The 22,555-nt window shown below is 39.4% G+C and overlaps 1 protein-coding gene across 2 annotated transcripts in view; it reads left to right on the top strand.

Annotated features, from left to right (window-relative positions):
* The first annotated feature begins 407 nt into the window (after window positions 1-407).
* Window positions 408-22,555, top strand: part of LOC121390619 (urease accessory protein UreG-like) — a 28,756-nt gene continuing 6,608 nt past the window's right edge. For both annotated transcript variants that reach the window (XM_041522480.1, XM_041522481.1), the window contains exons 1-5: window positions 408-735; window positions 11,869-11,943; window positions 13,131-13,285; window positions 14,614-14,738; window positions 18,180-18,276. In XM_041522480.1, coding sequence (XP_041378414.1) covers window positions 11,910-11,943; window positions 13,131-13,285; window positions 14,614-14,738; window positions 18,180-18,276 — 411 coding nt within the window. In that variant the 5' untranslated portion in view covers window positions 408-735; window positions 11,869-11,909. The remainder of the gene's footprint in view (window positions 736-11,868; window positions 11,944-13,130; window positions 13,286-14,613; window positions 14,739-18,179; window positions 18,277-22,555) is intronic.

Below are 22,555 nucleotides of genomic sequence, written 5' to 3'. Positions count from 1 at the left end.
CTGGGGTGTCGTTAAACATTCATTCATTCATTCATTAATTCCTCTCTAAGACTATATGTCAGAATTACCCAATGTTTGACATCCAATAGCCGATGATGACTAAATCAGTGTGCTCTAGTGGTGTCTAATTCTCGCTCCAGCCAGTGCACCACGACTAGTATATCAAAGGCCGTGGTATGTACTATCCTGCCTGTGGGATGATGCATATAAAAGTTCCCTTACTGCTAATCGGAAAAAGTAGCCCATGAAGTGGCGACAGCGGGTTTCTCTCTCAACATCTGTGTGGTCCTTAACCATATGTCTGACGCCATATAACCGAAAATAAAATGTGTTGAGTGCGTCGTTAAATATTTAAAAAATCTATTTCTTCCTTCTGCCGTTCGAGAGCTAGACGGACATTTGTACGGTTAGAATCTCTCTACTAAATTCTAGAACGGCAGAGTACTCGGGCTAGAAATTACCGTACACGTGTAAAACAATAACAGGCTTTGTCAATTTAAACATACTGATATGTGGTCCGAACACGTAGTCCGGTTCGAAACAACGAATGTGTCTTTCACAGGTGGACTCCTAACGACCTAAGTTGCTGGTGGTAGTTGTCGGTGTAATTCTACCGTGTCGCCTTGACCTAGACATTGCTTTAATCACCAGAGCGTGACCGCGCGTCGCACAGTCAGATCTACTGCATGCCGAGTGATACGACACAGATCTGCAGCTTTGTGTGACGCAGGACGGGTAAGCATAGTAGAATTATCACTGACTTAGGAAGCGGGGGTGCGGGGTGTGTGTGTGTGTGTGGGGGGGGGGGGGGTGTGTGCAAGGGGGCATGTGCCTGCCACTTTTCAGATATTTTGCTTTATTATAGTGTAAAAGTGTGTAAATATAAAGGTGTGGCCCCCACTTTTTGTCACCTTCGAACGCCACTGAATTTATGTCGACTGCATACACTATTTCCTGGGTAGTTTGTTTGTGTAGAAGTTTAATAATAGGCACGGCCGAAGCAAGTAGATATTAAGGTGTGTGTGTATGGGGTGGGGGGGGGGGGGGGGGGAGTGTGGGTGTGGGTGGGTGCTGACTGAGATCGAGTGTGCAAAGCAAAGTTTCTAAGGGGTTCGGGGGTATACTTCCCAGTAAAATTTTGAAAACTAGATGTCCAGACTCATGAAATGCAATTTCCTGCATTATACAAGCAAAATTCGGGATGAGTTCGACCCGTATCCCTCTTTCTATGGTTAGGGTAGTTTTAGGGCTAGGGTTAATTTTTTAGAGTCTTTGATATAGAGGGATATGAGTCGAACTCTTTCATATATATATTTTATATATATATATATATATCTATATATATATATATATATATATATATATATATATATATATTGGTAATGAAATGCCCGTTTCATATCGAGTTGAAAGTTAAAGTTTGTTTTGTTTAACGACACCACTAGAGCATATTGATCTATTTGTCGTCAGCTATTGGATGTTAAACATTTGGTAATTGTTAGTGAGGAAACCCGCTAAAACAATTCATTATCATGGCCTTCGATATACCAGTCGTGTGCACTGTCTGGAACGAGACATAGCCTAATGACCGCACACCAGGGGAGCGCTTTACCACTGGACTACGTCCCGTCCCGGGGTGGAATTTAACTCGCCTGAGGTACTTACGTCGCGGGACTGAACCAACTTGGTGGGTCCATTCAACTGACTGGGTGTTTTCTCGTTCCAACCAGTACATCACAACTGGTCAAACGCCGTGGTATGTGCTGTTCCGTCTGTGGGAAAGTGCATATAAAATATCCCTTGCTGCTAATGGAAAAATTTTGCGTGTTTCCTCAGGTGATGAGTGACTACGAGTCAGAATGACCAAATGTTTGACATCAATTAGCCGATGATTGATTAATTAATGTGCTCCAGTGGTTTCGTTAAACAAAATTTTTGTTTACCGTCCCGTGCCTATTTTATATCGAAGAATTTAAGTGTGGTTTCATATCTAAAACACCACACAAAACATACTAATGGAAAACCTTCAGTAGTATTAGTCAAGTTAGGTTTACGTCGCGGTAACTGAGATAAAGGCCGTAACCATATGTCTGACGCCATATAACCGTAAATAAAATGTGTTGAATCATCATTAAATAAAACATTTCCTTCCTTCCCGAGAAAACAATATTTAATGATGACGAGCTAGCTCAGTCGGTAGAGCGCTCATCTGATGTTTGTGTCATAGGATGGAACCACCACCTCATTTGCGTATCAAAGGTCGTGGTATGTGCTGTCCTGTCTGTAAAAAAAATACATATAAAAGATCCCTTGCGGCTAATGAAAAAATGTAGCGGGTTTTCTCTGAAGATTACAAAGGGGGCGGGACGTAGCCCAGTGGTAAAGCTTTCGCTTGATGCGCAGTTGGTCCAGGATAGATCCCCGTCTGTGGACCCATTGAGCTATTTTCTATTCCAGCCAGTGCTCCACAACTGGTGAAACAAAGGCCGTGGTATGTACTATCCTGTCTGTGGGATGGTGCATATAAAAGATCCCTTGCTGCTAATCGAAAAGAGTAGCCCATGAAGTGGCGACAGCGGGTTTCCTTTCTCAATATCTGTGTGGTCCTAAACCATATGTCTGACGCCACATAACCGTAAATAAAATGCGTTGAGTGCGTCGTTAAATAAAACATTTCTTTCTTTTTTTTCTGAAGATTACAAGTACAAAAATACCAAAATGTTTGACATCCAATAGCCTATGATTACTATATCAATGTGCTCTAGTGGTGTAGTTAACAAATCAAACTTTATCTAGAGCGTCATGTGTATTATAAGGGGTGGGGGGAGGAGTCGCCTAGGTGTTAACGTTATATGCAAAGTTTAACGTTGGTTTTATTTAATTGGTTGTATATAAATCGGCATGCACCTGAAGATTTTGACGGAAAATCCCTGTTGTTTTGAGTGACAATTACTAAATATTTGTAAATCATCTGGATTCCGTAAATTGTTAATGGCCGTTTCCGTATTGTTAATGGACGTTGACCGTATTACCGGCTTATCAGGAGATTATAGGTCTGGTGGTTTACACAAGCTAAAGGTCAATTCATTCTTCGGTCGTCGACCTCATGCGACATTGAAATTTGTATTCCAAGGTTCTGTCCTAGGCCCAATTTTGTTTTTGATATATATATATATATATATATATATATATATATATATATATATATATACATGTATTATATCAAGGGTCGAAAATGGCTGAAATTTCTACAAATTTGGGCCGGCAGTCTAAAAATTCTACTTGATCGATACAACACTTCTTGATCAACGGTACGGCAGTTTTATAAAAAAGATTATATATATACTGCTGTTTTGAAGATATGCTGTTTTGAAGATATTAAGTTTTCACGATGGACTGGCGGCCATTTTGGAAAAAAAAGAGTTAGAAAATATATTTTTATATTTTAATGAACTTACAACTCAGATAATATATATATATATTATTATATATTATATATTTGTTATCCCACTGCCCCTTTGATTTCCATCTCATTTCTTCCCGATCTGGCAACTCCTATCTTTCAACTTCCTTCACTGTCCACCTCCACACCCCAGTCCTTGTCTGTCCAACCGCAACATGTACTTGTGTCTTGTGGCTGTCCGTGCCACACACCTGCCATTTCCCTTCAGCTTTTAGCTGTGGGCTTAGTTTAACCATTTCGGAGATGGTTCAGTAGTTACTTCTGGTATTGTTAAGAGGCGCTTGTAACCACCTACTATGTTCCCCTACTACCGGCGGTCGTTAGTTGGTGCTGTGGGTCAGACCAGCTTTATTAGCGGCAGAGGACGAGGATGCCAGGTGGGTGCAGGGAAGTACACAGAGACTGCACCCGTGTGGGGGAAGTTTAAACAGGTAGGCGATGGTGTGGACAGCTCAGAAGTCAAAACAGATTGAAATCGTGAGAGAAATTGGAAAGTTTTTATCTTAACATAATGAGAATGATAGGCAGAGAGTGATAGATACGAAAGATGAATGAAAGTGTGAGCCAGCTTTAACGGTATTTGAACCACTGTCGTCAGCTTGATGGTCCATAAGCTTATCCACTAGACCACGGAGCTCACTAAAAACGCCAAATAATTGGCCTGTACTACGGGACGGCAGGCAGGAACGATTTCCCGGCCCGTGGTGACGTTGACCGATAAAAACCTGTCGGGTCGGCAGTATTTCAACCACTGCTGCAATATACGTGCACAATATTGACAAAAGCGAATTAGAAATGAACAGGGTCAGTAATTAGTGAGTCGATTTATTACTCGCTAACCAGAGCCGGAGATGAAGCACGATTCTATGTTTCGCGTTGTTGATTGCTTGATAAGGAAACCATGTGGCGGTTTTACATACAGTCACTGTGTGCAGGCTGGTGTTGGTCAATACTGCGATCACGTCCCCGTACTGGTGATTGGTCACTGGCTAATCGACTACATGACCCCGGCAAGAGAGGTCACAAGTATAACAGCTGTGTGTTTCATAAAACATAGTCCACTCATTACCCCCCCCCCCCCCCCCCCCCCCATTCTGTCCCGGACCTAGCCTCTGGCGATCAAGGCTGTATCTCTACACAGTGCAGAGTCGATTGGACATTTGGCTGTGGTTACTACATGGATCTTTATCTAGTACCTCGTCTGTAGGAAGACAGCCACTCTTGAGGCGATCCTTTACAGGACAATACATCTTCTTGCATCACTTCAAAGACCCCTGCGTGTCTGTAACCTCACCGTGGTGCAGGGGTGTAACATTCTCTTTGAGAATGGCCAATACAGCACAAAATTGAAGTTTTGAGTAAAATTCAGTATCCGTAAAATTCTGTGATATTTGTGTTTTTGCAGTTCTTTACACTGTTTTTGTTTGTCTTGAATTTTTATATTGATGTTGATCATCACTTTATTTATTTGCATTACCATAGTTTGACACCCAATAGCCGATGTATTTTTCGTGCTGGGGTGTCGTTAAACATTCATTCATTCATTCATTCACCTCAAAGAGGACTGCTACTCCAAGACCAGTTTACTGAATGAAAACTAGCACAGGACAGAGCTAATTAATAGACATATAGCTGTGATGACATGCACTCATGAACCACTTCATAACAGTGATGACACCAGGTGTCCGCGAAAGTTGAGCATGTTCTGCCCCACCGATGGCACCCGGCATGAGTACTGCCATCACAGATGCCCAGTCTTGTGAGCATTTAGGTCCATTTTGAAAGTCTCTAAGTTGCTGAATTTACTGTGATCAAAACATTATTAATAATAAATGATTAAATTAATTTTCTTTGAGTCTATACACTTTACGGCAATCCGACTGGCTGAATAGCGCTGGATTTTTCTGTGTTCAAATCTCGAAGGACCGAACAAATTTAAGACTTGAACAGGCCAAAATGAGAAGAAACAACAGTTACTAACTCCTCACTCATTTACATTTTTGTTGATAAAAACAAAATGGAAGAGGGCCTGCGTAACTATCGTTCATGAAACGAAACAGAAAACTCGCCAAGGGGACATCGAAAACGAGGAAGCGCCTGATGACAAGTTTTAATAACTAACAAAAATGGGCTTCTTTCACCGGATTTACCATAGTTTGACGCCCAATAGCCGATGTATTTTTCCGTGCTGGTGGCGTTCATTCATTCATTCTTCATTCATTCATTGATGCATTTTTTCACCGGAAACGGAAGAGGTTTGGTTTACATCAAATCCTGTAAAATCATATCCATTTGTTCCGATTCGTTCAAGATGTTTGTCGAAATTCCGGTTGTGGTAAATTATACACGGCACACTCTCTTCGAGCAACATGCATCCAAGCAATGAACGACGCAGGGTTTGAATTGCGACACATAATGTTCATGAGTGGACACAAACATGAAAGTTCCGCCAGAAGCTATAAACGCTTCTACCAGCCAAAAAAGAAAAATCAGCGAAACATTACCATGTGTAGCATACCAAAAACACACAAGCCAACGACAACTTCAACTGGTGACACACAACTTGATATGACCCCTTCAACGTTCACATTTGACACGATCCCCGACTCAGAATCATCAAGTGGACGAACATTAAGTTTATTTTATTTAACGACGCCACTAGAGCACATTGATGTTTTTTTTATTTTATCATCAGCTATTGGACGTCAAACATATGGTCATTCTGACACTGGTTTTTTTTAGAGGAAACCCGCTGTCGCCACATAGGCTACTCTTTTATGACAGACAGCAAGGGATATTTTATTTGCGCTTCCCACAGGCAGGATAGCACAACCATGGCCTTTGTTGAACCAGTTATGGATCACTGGTCAGTGCAAGTGGTTTACACCTACCCATTGAGCCTTGCGGAGCACTCACTCAGGGTTTGGAGTCGATATCTAGATTAAAAACCCCATGCCTCGACTGGGATCCGAACCCAGCACCTACCATCCTGTAGACCGATGGCCTAACCACGACGCCACCGAGGCCGGTATATCAAGTGGACGAAACGCACCAGCACATGTTTCGAATTCTGCAGGACTGAGCTAATTGGACATTTTACCACTGTCTTCCAATTAGGCCTATCTGCCCACAAATACATTACCCCCATAAGCCTCCTGCCCAATCCAGTCATAAATTAACCCCCCCCCCCCCACACACACACACTAAATTGAATATAAATACGTTTTCTTCTTTAAAGAAAACCCCAACAAACAACAAACTTGTTTTTTAATTAGAAATAAATAACTTGTAGTAAATTCCATAGTATGAAGAAAGAAAAGACGTTCCCTGTGGGAAGGACTAGATCTAAATTCTATAGGACAGGGTATAATATGTTTTCATTCCAAATTTGTTTGTAACGACCTTGAACATTAAATTTGTGTTAATGTTTAAACATTCATACGTCGACTAGTACATTTATGTATTAAACGTTGGTTCATGTTTACAGGCAACGGCCCCAGTATTTGACCACTTAAGAAAGAAAGGAAAAGTAAAGTAAAGTTTGTTTTATTTAACGACGCCACTAAAGTACACTGGGTTCGGATCCCTGTCGAGGCATGGGATTTTTAATCCAGATACCGACTCCAAACCCCGAGTGAGTGCTCCGCAAGGCTCAATGGGTAGGTGTAAACCACTTGCACCGATCAGTGATCCATAACTGGTTCAACAAAGGCCATGGTTTGTACTATCCTGCTTGTGGGAAGCGCAAATAAAAGATCCCTTGCTGCCTATCGTAAAAGAGTAGCCTATGTGGAGACAGCGGGTTTCCTCTAAAAAAACCCCCACCAGTGTCAGAATGACCATATGTTTAACGTCCAATAGCTGATGATAAGATAAAAAAAATTCAATGTGCTCTAGTGGTGTCGTTAAATAAAACAACTTTACTTTTTTATTGCCTTCATTTAACATGCTCAGTTTGTATTTTTATGGATGGTGTATTAAGTTTTCTAGCCAGTTATAGCTGTGTCAGTTTGCAGTAGTCTTTTATCATATAATTAAGAAGTAAATGAGAGATTTTTTGTAAATTTACCTTTAACTATACGTTCCCAGAATCCTATAATTCTTTGATCTATAATTAGTTTTTTTTTTTAGTGGCGTTCTACCAAGTTCCACATATAACATAAAAATAGGCGTACCTTTTTTTTTTACCGGCAATAATCGTCTAAAAAAAGTTATATGCATATTTTCTTTTATGTTCACATTTTTATATCCCGAAATACATTTAAAACCGTTTTTTGGTTTGCTTTGCTATTTGTCTTGTTTTTCTCTTTTCTTTTCTTTCTTGTTTTTTTTTTCATTTTTTTCTTCATATTTCTTTCTTTTGGTGGTGGTAGAGTCCTTAAAGGCATACTGTCACAGATTTAAGAACCTTATTTCTCTAACTGATAATAAATGATAATTACATTATTTTTTGGAAACCAAATCTAGTTATCGCATCACGATAACTGAACCATGATGGAGTGAAATCCATGTCAACCCTCTTGGCAATATTAGTTTTTGAATTATTGGACCACTGCCATAATTCAATAATTTTTACAAAATATCATTAGTAAGTGGAGTATTGTGGTTATATAGATGGTTGAATAAAGTACATTTAGGGACAAATCAAATTTATATTTGTTTAGGTAATACCTTGTTAAGCCATTTAATAGATCAGTGATCTGTAACAATATGCCTTTAATTCTAAATGTGACACTTTGTTTCATGGTTCCAGTTGACTATTGAGCGAGCGGTTTTGATAGACGAGTGCTGTAGTGTACGTCTATTCTGAATGTAAATATGTATAACTTTGTAATAAAGACATCTTGAAAGAAAGAAATGTTTTATTTAACGACGCACTCAACACATTTTATTTACGATTATATAGCATCAGACATGTGGTTAAGGACCACACAGATATTGAGAGAGGAAACCCGCTGTCGCCACTTCATGGGCTACTCTTTCCGATTAGCAGCAAGGGATCTTTTATATGCACCATTCCACAAACAGGGTAGTACATACCACGGCCTTTGATATACCAGTCGTGGCGCACTGGCTGGAACGAGAAATAGCCCAATGGGTCCACCGACGGGGATCGACCCCACACCGACCGCGCATCGAGCGACATCTCATGCCCGTCGCAATTCCAACTTTCAGATATCCTCATAAAGCTTACAACATGTTATATTCTTTAGATAATGCAGGAAGATATACGTGGGCTACTGCTAGCAAGAAAATTATGTTTTCTTTAGGTTTTGAATATGTGTGGATATCTCAAGATGTGGGGGATAAGTCATTATTTTTAGCCACATTCAAACAAAAAGTAAAAGATATTCAAACACAACACTGGATTACGAAAATTAATTCTAGTAGTAGGTATGATATATATTGTAAATATAAATTAAATCTAGATCCTGAATTATATCTTACATCTTCTGCACTTGACATGTTTAAAAAGGATATAGCACTGATTAGAATGGGAGGAGTGGGTCTAGCGGTGGACGAAGATAGAAATATAGGTTTAAATAAAAGAGATAGGATTTGTAAATTATGTAATAAAAGAGAAGTAGAAAACGAATTCCATTTTGTTATAAATTGTCCACTATATGAAACTTTAAGGGAAATGTATATACCTAGAAAGTTTTTGACAAATAGATCCTTGTATGCTTTTAATGAATTGATGTCTACAAGAAATGAAAATACACTAAAATATTTAGGTATTTATTTAGCTAAAGCACTACAGTTAAGAAAGGAAAGAAGTGGTGTAAGTTACATATCTGGTGTGTAATGTAAATGCATAGAAGATTATAACTATGATGTTCATATAGTGGTACTTTGGAATAATGTCACCTGCACAAAGGTCCAGTTGTTCAACAATCATAAGCTGACTACACGTTGATAAAGAGTGTGTATGTGGGTGAGGGTGGGGTATGGTAATAAAGGAAAATAATAAATATGAGAATAAATTATATTAATCAAAACTATAATAGTGGGATATAAGTTAATTTGTAAACCTATATGATATAATGTACACCAAAAATAATTGTTAGAAAATACAAATATTGTTATTCTTCCTAAAATCTATATACAAACTAATTGCAGTTAAATAATATTTAGTTTGCTATATGAATTGTTGAACAACGGGTCCTTCAAATGTCACCTTTTGTTGTCTGTGAATGGACTATGGCCTAAAAACGGAATAAAGAATTGAATTGAATTCGCCACGGAGAATTCCAACGAAACGTAGCTAACCCGACGACCACCAACGTGGTTATGAAGCAGATCTAAAATATGGGTGCTGGGGGTGCACATCCGTCCCCAAACGTAAAATCACTCCGAAAAGTCAAGTACAGTGTTTTACGGATAACTACAGCGATATTGTTTAATTTCTGCATTAGCAGGCACATGTACAGGAAATAGTGCAAGGTGTGTGGAGATTGTGGAAAGCGATGTTTCTATGGGTGTCGAGTTATGCTCATCCTGAAGATAATTAAACAAATATTGGGGGAGGGTTGACCCCACCCACTCCTACCCTCTGCACACGATCCTTGGAGTATATACAATATCGATGTCGGATGGATGTATTTATCAGTAAATGATACAGTAGGGGTGTTCGGGGTGTTCAAACCCCTTTTCAGAAAAGATACCCTTTTGATTTGTTTTAGCACGACTGTATAATTATATCCACCCCTTCACACAATAATTGTTCACCAGGCGAACGAGGTGAACGAACCACAAAGCACCTGAGATAAATATAGTTATTTACTAAATTAGTAAAAAAAACACCAACACTTTTATGATGTGTGAACTGCAGGAAAATGAGAAGTATTGGAAGTTGATCGGTTACCACCGGTTTGAAAGCAATAAACGTCTTTCACAGACTGCGGTCTCATAATAACATGCTTTCGTTTTTGTCTCGTCTTAACAATGGAAGAAAAAAAGGCGAGATAGGCCTACAGATTTAACCTTCCATTTTTGTAGAGGGGCAGGCTGGTATTTTCCCGAATTAAAACGAAAATCCCCGATCTGGATAACAACATTTATTCATATTAGCATTACTGCCAAACAGCTATTATAGGGGTACAAACTAATCACTACGCATTAATACATGGATTACAACTAATTATGTTGGTAGAATGATGGAAATTCATGTTAACAGGTTAGCACCTTTTGCTGAAGATGTACCTGTCACCAAATTAAGATGAAATTTTCAAAATTTATATTAAAATAAATACATATTTGTAGTTTTATTGTGTTAGTTATCTTTTATTATCAGTTAATAATATTATTAATTACATGACATATCATTTGGTATGAAGGTAATTTGCTATATGGTCATCGTTATCGTTTCATTCTATTTCCCTCTTCAGTTGTGAAGAAAAACCCTGTTATATAAGCTGTCCCACACCTACATATTATATGTTGATTTCATAAATCAAAGAACAAAGACAATGCCAGTATGTTGGGTTGGTTGGGTTTTTTTTTTTTTTTTTTTTTTTTTTTTTTTATATATATATATATATATATATATAAATTTGATCACCACATATGATCAACATGTAGAAATGTTGAAAGAAATGTTGGCTTTGGTGCGCTGTCTAATTGTTTTGGTATTCCTAAACAATTTCTCAAACCCAGACCAAAATCGCCTTGCCCTAACATTCTACCTCTGTTTATGTTTTATAACTGCTTTAAGGTTACTGTTGCAAAACGTTTTGTTGTTTATAACTACACATGTATATGACCACATCGTCCCCAATCCCATCCCTGGCTACGCCACCGGAGGTATCACAATCAATTAAAGTGACTTTTCTAAGTTATTGCGTTCAAGTTCCCATTAAATCATATTATATATTGTACAATTGGAAAACATTCACAAATTATCACACAAAATGTTCCAAACAGAACAGTGGCAAAACAACACTATATTGCCTTGAAAACAAGTCCCTAGGCATCTATATTTGAAAAGTTTCGGGCGGGGGGGGGGGGGGGGGGGGGGAGGGAGCATTCCTCCAGACCCCGGTAGATATTTTACTCACTTTAGGAACTCGATTTGTTTGCTATCGGCAAACTCAAAGTTTCTCTTTTTATAATTTTTAAATCAATGTGCTCTAGTGGCGTCGTTAAATAAAACAAACTTTACTTTACTTTTTTATAATTTTTAAACCCACCCTTTTAAAAATCCTGTATCCGCCCCTGATTTATAGTTAAGTTTGTGCATGTATTGAACAACTGTTATTGAAATTTTTAACTCGTCTCTATAAAATAATAAAATCTAGATAGCTCTGTACCAAAATATGGTACAACCTTCATCCGTCTCTTTTGGTATGCAAATGTATGTACGTGTATGTATATATATGTATTAAGTGACTTATTTGTCCCCCCAGTTTTATAAATTGATTTGTCAACTCCGGACAACACTTGTGACATGGACGCATCAGAAAACTGCAACTTTATAAAGGGTAAGCTATCGTTTTGTCTATCTCTGTGCAGGGTTAATGTAGTTTTGGTTTGTGGGATTTATTGTCTAAGTGTATGTAGTTGAACTACGGGTCTGGTTTTATAAATGGTTAGTGTAGTTGAACAACGTGTCTGGCTTTATATATGGTTAGTGTAGTTGAAAAATGTGTCTGGATGTATGGAGGGTTAGTGTAGTTAAACAATAACCTGTCTGAGTTTATGACGGTTAGTATAGGTAAACAACTTGAAGGTTAGTCTCTCTCTCTCTCTCTCTCTCTCTCTCTCTCTCTCTCTCTCTCTCTCTCTCTCTCTCTCTCGCTGTCTCTCTCTTCTCTCTCTCTATCTCTGTCTCTCTCTCTGTCTCTCTTTCTGTCTCTGTCTCCCTCTCTGTCCCTCTCTGTCTCTCTCTGTCTCTCTGTCTCTCTCTGTCTCTGTCTCTCTCTCTGTCTCTCTCTGTCTCTGTCTCTCTTTCTGTCTCTCCCTCTCTCTGTGTGTCTCTCTCTCTCTGTCTGTCTCTCTCTCTCTGTCTCTGTCTCTCTCTCTGTCTCTCTCTCTCTCTCTCTCTCTCTCTCTCTCGCTGTCTCTCTTTCTCTCTCTCTATCTCTGTCTCTCTCTCTGTCTCTCTTTCTGTCTCTGTCTCCCTCTCTGTCTCTCTCTGTCTCTCTCTGTCTCTCTCTCTCTCTCTCTCTGTCTCTGTCTCTGTCTCTCTCTCTGTCTCTCTCTCTCTCTCTCTCTGTCTCTCTCTCTCTCTGTCTCTCTCTCTCTCTCTCTCTCTCTCTCTCTCTCTCTCTCTCTCTCTCTCTCTCTCTCAACGTAGTGTTTATATACATACATGGTGTATATGTCGGCCACATATGCCATTATTGTCAACTCTGTGATTTCATTTGGTGGTATATACCCTTGGACGTCTGCAACAATATATATATATATCAAACGTCAGAGCCGGTTTATCCTAGTAGCACATGTAGCACGTGCTAGAGTCCCCGCGCTTCAGGGGGCCCCGCGGCGATGTGTACATTTATTTTCCCCAGGTAATTTTTACCCTCTCTCCGAGGGGGTTGCAAACTATATATCCTGGGAAGGGGGTACCGTTGGTATTTGCGCTACAGGCCCAGCGGATCCTTAAAACAACCCTGTCAAACGTTGTTCATAATATATTTTGTTCTCTTGGACACATGTTCACTTCCAGTTGGTAACATCGGCGCACCCCACGGCGCACATACACACCAACATGGCGCTGGACATGACCACGCCCACGAACATGGTCACACCCACGAGGTGTTAGATGACCCGGGACTCTACACTGCCAGGGAGCAGCCATTGTACAGAACTGACTGGAATCATGTATGTATATAGGGTTTGTCGAGTTATTTACGCAGTGGGTTTGCCTTCGAGATATTACCATTTCCTAGACAACGATATTGTGTTTGTATGTGCGCGTACGCGTGTATGAGCGCATGTATGTGTGTGCGTGCGTGTGTTTAAGTCTCTGTTAAGATTGTATATTTATCTACCTTACTCAGATGACGTCATACCGGTGTTTCCACTCCCTAGTTTATATACATGTATAATAAGCCGTAACCAGTTCATACTGTTCATAGTGTATACTGAAATAAATAAACAAGGGAGCACTTGGTATTCAATAATACAACACATAAGGCCGTATTAAACAGTTTCTCAGCATTCTGATCACTTCTGCTCTTTTGATCCGCACTGCCAACTGCCAACTTTATACCTACTGGATGCCGCACGTCTCAAAGATCATTTTGCGCTCGGTAGTCCAATCGACTACCGAACATACGTCGTGCTAAATTTTACATACAAAGGTGAATTCCATAAATAAATTACAAATTATATATATATATATATATATATATATATATATATATATATATAAATACCCTTTGACCAGTCCAGCAAATACCCTTTGACCAGTCCAGCGACTAGACTAATATGGACCGGACAGACAGAGGGCGTGAGTCAAGAAAGACAACTGTCTAGGAGAAGCAAATTCCAAAATCAAAACTGGGCTGGAGAGGCTCAGAATCCTAGTAAGGAAACTCTCCTAGGAGAAGGAAAACTCCAAACTCAAACCAAGTCCACTGAAGTCAGAGTACAGAAGCTATGCATAAGCATTAGCGTGGAAACCGAAAGGAAATATCTGTACATGCACTAAGTTCTATAATCATCATGACATCCAATAGCTGATGGTTAATAAATCAATGTTCTCTAGTGGTATATTTAAAGGGACATTCCCGAGTTTGCAGCATTGTAAGATGTTTCCGACTAATAAAATATTTCTACGATTAAACTTACATATTAAATATATATTTCTTGTTTAGAATATCAGTGTCTGTATATTCAATGTGTTTCTGGTCGTTTCAATATTTGTAAGAAGCCCAAACTGGATTTTGTCTTAAAATAATTTCGTACGTACGAAAAAATCATTTTTTAGGAAATAAAATGAAATTTAACGTAGCACAAATATTAGAACGATCAGAAACACGTTTAATATACAGCCACTAATATTTTATGCAGAAAAATATAATTGATATGTAATTACAGTCATCAAAAAGTCTCTGTTAGTCGATAACATCTTAAAAATTGCAGCAAACTCAGGAATGTCCCTTTAACGGAAATAAACGAAAGATACTGTATGTGGTTTTTTACAGCGAGCCTTCACGGTGGGGATTGGTGGCCCGGTGGGGTCGGGGAAGACCGCCCTTGTGTTAGCTCTTTGTGAACAGTTACGAAACAACTACGGAGTCTGCGTTGTTACCAACGACATTTTCACTAGGTGAGTTACTGGCTCTTACTAACTGGCTGCTTCAAATTTCGTCCCCTTCATACCTACCCCCATTCTGTCCCTGCTGTCCGTGACACAGTTCCTGTTGAGGTGATGGGTTATCCTGGGAGATATGTATACATAGGCAGACGTACGTTCTCAGGCGGTCATTGGGCTATTTCTCGCTCCAGCCAGTGCACCACGACTGGTACATCGAAGACCGTGGTATGTGCTATCCTGTCTATGGGATGGTGCGTATAAAAGATCCCTTGCTGCTAATCGGAAAGAGTATCCCATGAAGTGGCAACAGCGGGTTTCCTCCCTCAGTATTTGTGTAGTCCTTAACCATATGTCCGACGCCATATAACCGTAAATAAAATGTGTTGAGTGCGTCGTTAAATAAACCATTTCCTTGTTCCTTCTGAATTAAACGAAAATGCCAAAATCTGGATAACAACATTTAGTCATATTAGTATTACTGCCACACGGCTATATAGGGTTACAAACGAATCACTGCATTTGTTTTACAAGGAATGAATGAATGAATGAATTAATTAATTAATGTTTAACGACACCCCAGCACAAAAATACACATCGGCTATTGGGTGTCACAAATGGTAAGTATATGAAAATATTATTTAGATATATATATATGTAAAACCACAGTGTAAGGAGCTGTGGGCGAAAAGTATAATACAATACATTTTAAAGGGACATTCCCGAGTTTGCTGCATTGTAAGATGTTCCCAACAAATAAAATATTTCTACGATTAAACTTACACATTAAACATATTTTCTTGTTTAGAATATCAGTGTCTGTATATTCATTGTGTTTCTGGTCGTCTTAATATTTATAAGAAGCCCAAACTGGATTTTGTCTTCAAATAATTTCATACGTACGAAAAAATAATATTTTAGGAAATAAATTGAAAATTAACCTAGTACAAATATTAGAACGATCAGAAACGCTTAATATACAGACACTAATATTTTATGCACAAAAATGTATTTGATATGTAATTACAATCGTTAAAAAGTCTTTGTTAGTCGATAATATCTTAAAAATTGCAGCAAACTCGGGAATGTCCCTTTAAAACTTTGTATAGAAGTCAAAGTGTTTTAAAAACTTTACAATTAATTCTGGATGGAATTTAAAAGATTCCAACACATTTCTCTTGCCAAATATATCATTTCTCGTCGGCTTGAGATGATCACACTCCACCAAAATGTGGTGCACAGTCAGCGTACACTGACAATGTTCACACTGAGGGGGAGGGTTCTTCTTTAAAATAAATGAATGCGTCAAATATGTACTTCATCCGTCCTGCACCGCCTGTAAGATGACTGCCACTCCCCAGGACTGCCTTGACAGAATGAAGCTTGTTCGCAACCGCACCGTCCTTTTTTTTACAAGGATTACAACTAATGATTACAATTAATGTTGTGGGTAGGATGATGGAAATACATGGTCAAAAGATTTAAGACAAGCTCATTTTGCCTGAATATCTCTATATTGTTTGCCCGAATTTGAGGATTTGCTCCAGCTCTGAAGGGGCGGGGAGGGGGCAGTTGTCTCCCACCCTGCCCCTTGTCTCGTACGCTTATGTGTGCATGCAGCTTAAAGGGACTGTCCTAAGTTTTAAGATGTTTGTGATAACAGAGTCTTGTTGGCGACTACTATTTCATACTAAATACATTTTCTTTGTTAGAACACCAGTGTCTGTATATCGAATGGTTTTTCGATCATATACGAATTTTTTAGCACTCAGTTTTTAATTTAAAGGGACATTCCTGAGTTTGCTGTAATGTTTAAGATGTTATCGATTAACAGAGACTTTTTAACGATTGTAATTAAATATCAAATATATTTTCCTGCATAAAATATTAGTGGCTGTATATTAAATATGTTTCTGATCGTTCTAATATTTGTATTGGGTGAAATTTCGTTTTATTTCCTAAAATAATTTTTTTCGTACGTACGAAATTATTTGAAGAAATCCAGTTTGGGCTTCTTACAAATATTAAGACGATCAGAAACACATTGAATATACAGACACTGATATTCTAAACAAGAAAATATATTTAACATGTAAGTTTAATCGTAGAAATATTTTATTAGTCGGAAACATGTTACAATGCAGCAAACTCAGGAATGTCCCTTTAAATTATTGGGAGGTAAAATCCGGTTTGGGCTACTACAAGCACTAGGACAACAACACACAACTTGTAAATACAGACACTGACATTTTAAATACAAAAATGTATTTAATGTATATGATATGTCATCGAAAAGGCTCTTTTGGTCGGGAACATTTTACAAGAGTTGTAAACTCAGGACTGTCCCTTTAATTGGACAGAGACACTCACCTACTGCCCTCATTGTGCTTATCCCTGAAAATAAAATATCTATTCCCAATGAAACATAATACATGTGTGTTGTATAAATGTAACGAAACGTGCACTACAATTTTTTCTGCGCATGCAAAACAGTGATACCAACAAAGGTATTTTACCAGTCTATTAAATTACATTTAACACCCTATGTTTTTTACAGGTAGATGAAACAGAAGATGTCACACTTTTTATAATTCACAGCCTGTGTCATAATGTGTAACAGTATCATCGTTACTGCTTTAGTGAACACATACGCAGGAGTAGGGTCGGGTTGATTGGGTCATACCACCTTGAAATAACTAGAGGGTGGGTAAAACATAAAAAAGGAAAAAATAATTAGTGGGTCTTTTCCACATACGTATTTACTTTTTCTGCAAGAGACAACTCCCCTTACCCCCTCTGGATATGACCCTGGGTATGTGACTGGTGTTTTTAAAATTAAATATTCCTTGGTATTCCTTTTTCTACGAGCGACAACTCCCCTTGCCCCCTCTGTATTTGGCTGTGATTGGTGTTGTTAAAATTAAATATACCTTGGTATCTCTTTTTCTACGAGAGACAACTCCCCTTACCCCCTCTGTATTTGGCTGTGACTGGTGTTGTTAAAATTAAATATTCCTTGGTATTTCCTTTTTCTACGAGAGACAACTCCCCTTACCCACTCTGTATTTGGCTGTGATTGGTGTTGTTAAAATTAAATATTCCTTGGTATTCCTTTTTCTACGACGGACAACTCTCCTTACCGCCTCTGTATTTGGCTGTGACTGGTGTTGTTAAAATTAAATATGCCTTGGTATTCCTTTTTCTACGAGGGACAACTCCCCTTACCTCCTCTGTATTTGGCTGTGACTGGTGTTGTTAAAATTAAATATGCCTTGGTATTCCTTTTTCTACGAGGGACAACTCCCCTTACCCCCTCTGTATTTGGCTGTGACTGGTGTTGTTAAAATTAAATATTCCTTCGTGTTTCCTTTTTCTACGAAAGACAACTCCCCTTACCCCCTCTGTATTTGGCTGTGAATTGTGTTGTTAAATAAATATTCCTTTTGTTGTTTTCAGAGAGGACTGGGAGTTTCTCGTTAGAAACAAAGCTTTGCCGGAGGAACGGATGAAAGCGGTGGAGACAGGGGGGTGTCCTCATGCCGCGATACGTGAGGTGAGTTCAACGTAAAAGTATCCCATGTAGCCCGAACCTCCCCCCCCCCCCTCCTCCCCTATTTTTTAATTAAAAAATGCAAACTTATCCTGTCCACTTGTCAAGAACCTTCAAATTCTATTTTCCAAAACAACAATGCGTTTGGGGCCCCCTCTGTTAAAGAATCCTGGATCCGCGCCTAACGATATTGTTATATCAATGACGATTAAATCTTTAACTACCAATATCCTCTATTTTATTGGTCATGTCTTTTTAATTATTGTGTTCCTTGTGTCTTAATTAATCAGGATATTGATAATATATCCATTTTTATTTCAATGGAAATGATCTATTCTCTGTTCTGTATTCTGTTTTGCCATTAGTTTGGTCTTTTTGTATGCTTTTTGTTTGCTTCTTTTTTTTGTATGGAGGCACCTGCCATATCATTTGAATCAAACTGATATTTCACCCCGTAAAAACATGACCACAGCCAATTCGTTTATTAGGATAAAAAAAAAAAAATAAAAAAAAAAGAAAAAAAAAAAAGAAAAAAAAAAAAAAGTATGCAACTAAAGAAGTATATATATATACTTAGTATTTAAGTGGATAAAAGAACTAAAATATAGTTCAGGCTGTATCGTTTTCCAGGCGGACGTTGAACCAAATAGAAATTTGAGTAGGGTGTCCTTCAGAAGAACTTGCTCTGATTAACATACTAAATGGGTCCTTCTTTGAAAATTGTATCTCAAAGTGTGACATAGGCACTAAACCAGAACGAACTATATATATATATATTTTTTTTAGCATTACTAGGTCACGCGGTGACGTATTTAGTACAAGGTCGGAAATCGTTCAGGTTGACTTAAAATAAACATTCGTAGACGTGATTTTCGAAATACAACCCCGACGTCACAAATTAAAGTTTACTTTTTGTTTAACGACACCACTAGAGCACATTGATTATTTAATCATCGACTATTGGATGTCAAACATTTGGTAATTATGACTGGTAGTCATCAGAGGAAACCCGCTACATTTTTCCATAAGCAGCAAAGGATCTTTTACATGCACTTTCCCACAGACAGGGAAACACATACCACGACCTTTGACCAGTTGTGGTACACTGGTTGGAACAAGAAAAAACCCCAATCAGTTGAATTGATCCACCGAGGTGGTTCGATCCTGCGACACAAGCACCTCAAGCGAGCACTCAACCGACTGAGCTAATTTCGTCTTCCCCCCGCTCTCGACGTCACAAACAATCGGTGTGTTTTAAATGTTTATTTCTCTAACGAGCATCTTGAAAAGAAGCTCGTGGCGGTGCTTCGACAAATTGAACCCTATAGCAAAATGAATTCCTTCTTGCGTGTGCTAGAATTATCTGGTTCCGAACGTAATTTGAACGTAATTTGAAGTGGACATCACTGGTTACATACGGGACCCTGACTTGGATGACAGATTCAGTCAAAACCAACATTAAAATAATGGTCATTTCTAATGTCCCAATTTTCGGCCACATTTTGTGCTAATTAATTTGGAAATTTGAGGATTATTTTTCTGTGCTCAGTCCAAGGACATTAGGGTTTTTTTCAGCGTGTTTCACATATATTCAGGAAATATTTGAGCGAGGATTGAGACAAATTACTGTCTAATTAATGTGTCTGAGGCGCAAAAAGGGGACTGAAATACCTATTTGAGCCATTCTTCTGAACATACCATTTTAAAGACTTTTAACATTGGCTATCCTGCCTGTGGGATGGTGCTTATAAAAGATCCCTAATGGAGAAAAAAAAAAAAAAAAATCCAAAAGCAAATTGCGACTCCAGCTCTCAGCCGAAGATGACCTTTGCCGCTTAGCAGCTAGAAGTCGCACCTTGCACTGTCGATCTCCCCCCACTACTGGGGGCGATAATCCAGATGTTTGGTACGCCGACTGAATACTAGATGTCACAAAAGGGAGGAAAGGCCTACGTCACACTCGTCTACTGAAGCCAGATTCAACCAGCAACCAAGAGGCGACGGAGACAAAAAAGGAAGAAGAGAACAGGAACGGCACGGAGGGGGGGGGGGGGGATCAAAGCCGGTGGCAGTCCCTTCGCCGCCCTCTACGCAGACAGGCAAGTCTGCGTCAGATAGAAGTGGACCCGCCGATCAGCCCTAATACTCGTGCCAACGGTCCGACACCCCCACCTGCCGGCCCTTATAAGGGCCAATCTTATGGCGCCGTTGGAAGGGATCGAACCGCACGACCCAGCGCAGAGGGACACCGACCAGCTCTCTGTCAACCAGACAGGGTCGAAGCCCCTGGTCGTGTATGCTCCAACACTGGAGCAGTTGCCCACCACACCGACCAGGGTGGTGGGTGGTGGTGTTTCCGCACCGGTACGACAGACAGCGAGACAGCTTTCACATCAATACCGTAGAATCCCGTACGAGAGACCAGAGTACCATGCTGACGATGCAACATGACGGGGTCTACAGTCAGGCATACGTGGGGGAAATCACCACACACCGTCAGACCCACGGCATGCGGCGCAGGGTGTTCGCGCAGCACTACAGGGACATCGTCAGCAGATACCAACGGGAGCTGCGTCACTTCGCCAGCTTTGACACCTGAGCGCCACCCCTAGCATTTTAGGCTATTCCCAGTTTCGTATAGGTCGGTACGTTTAGGCTTAAATTAAAAAAATCCGACACCCATTTAACTTTCGGCTGAACCGTTCAAGATTAGGGTTCAATCACCAGAATGTTTCCGACATAACGCAAACAAAAATTACTACCACTTTTTGGCTTAATTCTCCTGAGAAATTTCAAACTTTTACTGTCGCCTCTTTCGCCCTTACCTCGGTCACAACAACCGGTCTTCCGCGCTTCTCCAGTGCTGAATTCGTAAGTGAGAGTCCCCCCCCCCCCCCCCCCCCCCAGCCCCCATTCCTGTCTTGGATGCAAGAGCTTGCTTCGTACAACATCTTGTTCTGAATGTGCACGTTAAACACTGACCTGACCTGACCTGACCTGACCAGAATGGGAAAATGTAACAGCTGTCCTTTCTAAGATTATTTATTACCTACGAGGTACAGCATAACGAGGGTCATATTTATCGTACGATTTCCCTCGTATGTCATAACTAAATCGTATGTCCTCCTGGCATTGTCGTTTAACGATTGGCTGTTGTAAGAGTACATTTATTTCTGATTGGCTGACACGACATTCCCCAGATACTACTTTCTTCATTCATACATTTTCACTACGAGTGGAAGCTTGTCACGAACCACAACATTTACTGTTTACTGGTTATTACTTAATACATTTAACTCGTTACTAATTAATTCAATTACTGTGTATATGTTTGCTTTTTGGTATAAACATGTTTTACAATTTACAGCTGTTGATACATGTGTACTCTTTTACTTATGGGCGTATAAATATGACGTCACTTTAGAACGGGTTATGATTTGGTTTTTCAAGACAGTAATGAACAAACATTACTCCGCCGTTAAAGGAAACGTTATTTTGTAAAAAAATGACTGGAATGTTCATTTAGCAGTACAGTTCTACGGTAATAAACAGAATATTACATTCGTGTCCATGACAGACGATGTTTACGACATTCGTGCCTAAATTATCACATTTCCTTCGCTCTCGCTCGGGAAATATGATAATTTAGGCACTCGTGTCGTAAACATCGTCTTGTCATGAACACTCATATAATATCCTCTATATATCTTAAAATTCCCAAATACTTGACCTCCTGTGGCCGATGATTAATAAATCAATATGCTCTAGTGGTATCGTTAAACAAAACAAACTACTTTAACTGTTAAGACCTGGTATATCACGATTAGGCAAATCAAGTAAAATGAATCCAACAGCACTATGATAACTTACGAGTCGTAGTACGAATCATTAAATATATAGACAGCACTTGGGGAAATATGTATATAGATACTTTGATAGCAGAAGGGCGGGACGTAACCCAGTAGTAGAGCGTTCGCTTGATGCGCGGTCGTTCTGGGATCGATCCCCGTCGGTGGACCCATTGGGCTATTTCTCATTCCAGCCAGTGCTCCACATCTGGTGTAACAAAGGCTGTTGTATGTACTATCCTGTTTAAAAGATCCCTTGCTGCTAATCGAAAAGAGTAGCCCATGAAATGGCGACAGCAGGTTTCCTCTCTCTATATATCTGTGTGGTCCCTAACTATATGTCTGAAGCCATATAACCGTAAATAAAATGTGTTGAGAGCGTCGTAAAATAAAACATTTCCTTCCTGATAGCAGAAAAATGCATGTAGGTTGTG

This window comes from Gigantopelta aegis, chromosome 15 (genome assembly GCF_016097555.1).
Source record: "Gigantopelta aegis isolate Gae_Host chromosome 15, Gae_host_genome, whole genome shotgun sequence".
In the NCBI taxonomy this organism is placed as follows: domain Eukaryota; kingdom Metazoa; phylum Mollusca; class Gastropoda; order Neomphalida; family Peltospiridae; genus Gigantopelta; species Gigantopelta aegis.
This window is presented reverse-complemented; position numbering and strand designations above follow the sequence as displayed.